The sequence below is a fragment of the Oryzias melastigma genome, unplaced genomic scaffold (assembly GCF_002922805.2).
Source record: "Oryzias melastigma strain HK-1 unplaced genomic scaffold, ASM292280v2 sc00397, whole genome shotgun sequence".
Classification (NCBI taxonomy): Eukaryota; Metazoa; Chordata; class Actinopteri; order Beloniformes; family Adrianichthyidae; genus Oryzias; species Oryzias melastigma.
This window is the reverse complement of record NW_023416994.1, coordinates 3157-8485: the sequence shown is the minus strand read 5'-3', so window position 1 is coordinate 8485 and position 5329 is coordinate 3157. Positions and strand designations below refer to the sequence as shown.

Here is a 5329-nt window from a genome sequence, read left to right as displayed (position 1 = left end):
GCTGCGCTGACTGGCGCAGGCCTTCGTGCAAAGGACCGGTTATCATGTTGATTCTGGAACCGGGTGAAGCGTGGGGGTCTTCTTGTCCGCTGATCATCCTCATATCGTGCAAAATGTCGTCTGTTATGCGAGGGGGGAGGCGGTGGGGGGGCGCGGCGGCGTCCCACCTTTTGGGTCCAGGAGAAGTCCGGTTCTCTGAACTGCGGGCCCTCCCTGGTGACTTCAGCATAGGAACGATGATCCCGGCGTGGATAGCTCGAAAAACGAGCCGGCGGTCGAGTGTTTCTGTCGCGCTCAAAGGCACGGCCTCTCCGTCTGCTTCTTCTTGACTGGACAAAGGTCCAGTCATCATTTTCTGGCCAAGGTGGCATGTCTGAGGTCGTCTATTGTTCTTAGGCTATTAGCTTAGCTCACCTAGGTAGCACTTAGCGGCCTGAAGCTATCATGAACAAAGAGGAGAGACTGGCCTTACCGAAAAAGGTCGGTTTATTTTTGGAGCGCACAAGTATGGAAAAAATATACAAGCCATCAAAGCAACGTTTCGTACAAAGAGTAGACTTCGTCAGGCTAGGCTTGTATAAAACAAATAAATAAAACTATACACATACAAGTGAATCGCTCCGAGTTCGTCTCAGCATGAAGGTATAATGTGAGACTGCGCAGAGGGCTGTGCATGGCTGTCGGTGACGCACTGCGTGATCACAGCCAATCAGGAGCCTGTCGCTGGGCAGGATGACACCTTCACTGTTGGCTGAAGTGTGGGAATTTGCGAACTCGGAGTGCTGCATTCAAGTACAGTCGTATTTTTGCATTTTAAGATAAAAGTAGCTAATTTACATCAATTAAAATCTGTTACATACAGTATGTACAGGGTGTGTTCAAGTTACAGTCATACAATAGGTTTTCATGTCTTTGAAACCATGATAATGATCAAAATACAACACAAAATGCCATATAATCAGATAAATTAAATGATCTGAGAAGGAATGTTTTTTGTAAAAATAAAATAATTAAAAGGCATCCTCAAGTTCAAATTAAGACATATATCAAGTGTTTCAAAGATGATCTTAATCTTTAATACTTGTAAAAGTAAAGAGTATTATAAAGCAAATTAGACCCGTTATCAGATGGAGGTAGAAGGTGCAGAGAGAGGAAAAAGAGAGACAGAGCAGCGAAGCAGAGGGCGCTGGCAGGTAAGGTTTGAGGGTAAAGAGGAGGAGCTGCACACTGTTAAGTATGAAGCTCCAGGATGCACGGGCCATTCCTGTCAATACTTTGTTCTCACACTTCTCCCTGACTAGTAAAGCTATTGTAATCATATTTTGCTTTGAATCATACTCACACAGATGGGGAGAGTAGAATTAGGGTCATAAGGTCAAGGGTTAGGGTTAGACAAACAACGTTTGGAGTCCAGCCCCCCCAGGAAAAAGGAGATTGGGAGGGCTGAACTTAGTGCACACTCCGTGCAGTCAACCCATGGGCAGAGCATCAGGGCCCACCTCCAACAAAGAAAAGAAATTGCAGGTATGGTGAATATTTCAGTGATTTGGGGGTTATGAGAGGGTTATGGGAGTTAGGGATTCAGAGGGCAGGTCTAAAAGGGATTCAAATTGTTAAGGTTAAGGTTAGGGACATGGTCAGGGCCAAGGGTTAGGGTTAGGAGAACATGTGTTCGGACCCCACCCTCCATAAGAGGGCAGGGTCAATGTAGGGCCAGGGTTAAGGTCAGGGCTAGGGGCCGGGTTAGGGTTAGAGTCAAGGCTTGTTAAGTTTAAGGTTTCTAAAAGGGGAAGGTTTTAATCAGGGAAAGTAATCAATATTTGGATAGGCCGGTTATGCTTAGGACCTTCCTCCTGGATTAATTTAGAATGGAAGGGGCCCCCTTTCATTAAGGCCCTCTGGGTGAATAGTGTCTAATTTAGCAATCCAAATTTTTTCAGCTCTTCGCCTCTGAGCCTGGGTCCAGTGTGGATTACACTCAAGGACCGAGGCCTGGACAGCCTCCCACCCGTGGTTTATAAAGTGCTGGGTCAAGACCTGGTGAGTTTTGTGTTGACCCACCATATTTTGTTTGTGGCCCTGGAACCTTTCTTTAATTGGTCTTCCTGTTTCTCCCACATATTTTTTGTGACATGTTTTGCAGGTAATTAAGTACACACAATTGGTGGACTGGACTGATCCCCTAGTGGGTAGGTTAAAGACCTGTTTGGTTTTGTTATTGTATGTCCAATCTATTTGTTTAAAATAAGTGTCTTTGTTCTCAGACTTGAAGTTATTGCTGGATTGAATTTTGGCTCTTACTAAATGGTCTTTAAGGTTTTTATTTTTCCTAAATGCAGCAATAATTCTCAAATTCGGTCCGAGCTGGTTATTGATGGTTGTTTTAAAATTGTTTTTAATTTTCTTTACTAATTGGACTGTTGATTCCGAATAGGTCGACACAAAGGGAATAGAAGGGGACGTCTGGATGGATCTTTGCTGTAGGTAGGTTTTGAGGATGGACCTGAGAAAGGTCCTGGTATAACCCCTGCTGGACAAGGATGTAAACAATATTTTTGTGGCTTGTCTAAAATCATCCTCTTGTGCACAGATCCTGTGAAACCTCAGCAGCTGGGACTTCACAAGACCTGCAAAAGTGTGTTTTGGGTGGTAACTATGTTTGTGCAAGAGGGCGTGTGTATCTGTTTCTTTGAAATAGACTTTTGTGTCAAGGATGTTATTTATTTCAAATTTGGGTCCTTTAAATGTGGTTGTGTCCAAAAAGTTAATAGAGTTTCGGTCAATAGTTGATTTTAATTTGATGGAGGGATTGTGTGTGTTAAGGGTGTCAATAAAGTTTTTAAAGTCCTGATCAGAATAAGTCCAGACGCCCAATATGTCATCTAAATATCTATAATAATGAAGCGGTTGTTTTGGGCATTTTTTCAGGGCCTCAGTTTCCCACTCAGCCATGAATATGTCTGCGTAGGCCGGAGCAAATTTCTTCCCCATCGCCGTCCCCTTGATTTGCAGGAAAAAGTGTCCATTAAATTCAAAGTCATTTTTAGTTAAATTTATTTCCAATAATTGTAGGATTTCCTCGTCTGGTCTTTTTTGGTCCTTAAATGTATTAAATATGTTTTTTACAGCTGCCAATCCTTCTTGGGTGTCAATGTTTGTATAGAGACTGTCCACGTCAATTGTAAAAAGGGACGAATTGTGGGGAATATTTAATGTTTTAATTTTTTCAATAAAGTCATATGTGTCTTTTATGTAGCTTTGATGTTTGGTGGACAGTGGATTTAAAAAGTAATCTATAAATTCTGCCGACCTATAGGTTTCACTGCTGCAGTCAGACACTATAGGTCGGCCAGGGGGGGTCACAAAGGGGATGCTCCAGGAGGCCGGCTCTTTGTGGATTTTGGGGAGCAGATAAAATCGCCTTGCTCTGGGCTCCGAGCTTCCAATCAAGTAATTGCGTTGTTTTGCATTTATTAGATTTTTATTATATATTTTATGAAATATTTTGGTTATTGTTTGGAATGTTTCTAGGAATATAGGTTTATCTAATTGTTTATAGTATTTTTCATCCTTGAGTTGTCTGTAACCCTCCCATAAATATTTTTCTTTATCCATAATTACAACCACACTGCCTTTATCGGCTGGTTTTATAACAATTTCTTTGTTGTTCATTAGTTGTCTTAAGGCTGCAGTAGTCAGGAGGAGAGGCCTGCTGGAGCGACAGAGCAGGAAAGTGCTCATCGTATTCCCTTTGTGGCTGGAACACAGGGGAGGGGGGGGGCGCTGGATCCCTCTCTGCTGGTGGGTGGATGCTGCGGCTACAGCTGAGGCCTCCCCGTTCTCCTCCGTTGAAGGACGATACACCTGCAGTCCCGGTCTGTCCTCTGGTGGTGGAGCGTGGACGTATTGTCCCAGGTTGGTTCTGAGGAAGTCCTCTGCTTCACGGATGGTGACCTCCAGCAATCTTCTTCCCAAGTTCTTTCTCGCCCAGCCCACAGCTACCTTGAATGGATTTTCCCAATCTGGGTCAGGAAATTGAGCCAGCTCCCAAATATCTCTGTCTGCACTGTCCATATAATGCTCTCTCAGGATAAGCATGGCCGTGCACTCCCAATTTTTAGCATTTCCCTCTAATAAGTTCTGCGTAGTGTTATTGGGACACGCCGGTTTAATTAGAGATATCAGAGCTTGGGTTGTTTTGGCGATCGAGGGGGGCGTGGTCCCTTCGGACACATTGCTGTAATGGTGGGCCGCTTTGAGGATTCTGTGCAGGACACGAACCTTTGTGGTGAAGTCTGGATCTGTTGACTGGATCCTCATCTCAGCTCGGCCTCTCCTGTCATTCACAGATCCTCGATTGGCCCGTGCAGCACTTCCGGGTCTGCGCCCGTGTCCATCCCATGGCGCGCGCACATGCTCCGCCGGTGTCCGTGCTCCCCTGCGGCGCGGAGCAGAGCGTGGTCTGCTGGGCTGTTGCTGGAAACGCAGAGGAGCTGCTGTACGGGGAGATCGGTTCCGCTGGACCACGGAGGCGTAGGAGCGCCCCGCCCCTCGCTGCTGCTGTGGACGCCGTGGCCATGGAGAGAAGCTCCGTTGTCCCCGTCGTTCCACGTAGGGACGTGGAGGAACCGCTCGGCGGGGAGATCGGTCACGCTGGGCTACGGAGGCGTAGGAGCGCCCCACCTGTCGTTGTTGCTGCGGACGCCGTTGCCATGGAGATCCGTGATTGATCCTGCATTGTCCCCGTCGTTCTGCGTAGGGCTGCTCCCGTCTCATTCTCCCCCGTCTGTATCGCACCTGAGTCCAATCCTGCTCTGCTTCCAGGTGGTTTTCATAAAAATAAAAGTCCGTGTTTCGGCTCATCTGTGCGCTGTGTGTGGCTCTAATTTCGCTCGTGCAAAAAGGACGGAGGCTGTTTTTTCAAAGGGTTAGGGTTAGGAAAAACTGCTTTAAAATCGCACCGCCAAAGGCGGTGTGATTTTTACGCACAGGCCATCTTGACACCTAATCCAAAGATCGGCACCCCTCCACCTCAATGTAAAGAATTGTTTTATGAAAGATTGGGATCATATATGAACAGAAGATTATGGTTATGTTTAGGGTTAAGAAAACAGGGTGAGGTTAAGATTAGGGTAAAATAAATTGTGACCATAAGATGAGGTTAGGTTTAGAGCCAATTAAATTGTAACTATAGAGCAGTGAGGTTAGGGTTAGGGCAAAGTAGATTTTGTTCATGGAGAATGTGGTTAAGGTTAGGGGACCGGAGGGTGAGGGAGTAAAAAATATGAAGGTATCTGAAGTTTTTAGTCACTTTTCATTTAGGCCTCCA

General features: G+C 45.7%; 1 protein-coding gene and 1 long non-coding RNA gene across 3 annotated transcripts; one reads left to right on the top strand and one right to left on the bottom strand.

Annotated features, from left to right (window-relative positions):
- Positions 1-468: 468 nt before the first annotated feature.
- Positions 469-5140, bottom strand: LOC112141232. Its single transcript, XM_024264326.2, has 2 exons — positions 2963-5140; positions 469-1325 (listed from the first exon to the last, which is right to left on the bottom strand). The coding sequence occupies exons 1-2, from the start codon at positions 4861-4863 to the stop codon at positions 1316-1318; spliced, it is 1911 nt and encodes a 636-aa protein (XP_024120094.1). The 5' UTR covers positions 4864-5140; the 3' UTR covers positions 469-1315.
- LOC112141233 lies at positions 1934-3405 on the top strand. 2 transcript variants are annotated; one of them, XR_004947486.1, is made up of 5 exons: positions 1934-2040; positions 2144-2189; positions 2435-2484; positions 2591-2635; positions 3317-3405. It is a non-coding gene; the product is annotated as an uncharacterized LOC112141233 (long non-coding RNA). The 2 variants fall into 2 exon arrangements; XR_004947485.1 differs by lacking the exon at positions 3317-3405 and having other exon boundaries at positions 2591-2724.
- Positions 5141-5329: the final 189 nt, after the last annotated feature.

Excerpts from the sequence above, each read along its gene's own strand:
- LOC112141232 (XM_024264326.2), bottom strand. The coding sequence starts at position 4,863 with ATGAGCCGAAACACGGACTTTTATTTTTATGAAAACCACCTGGAAGCA.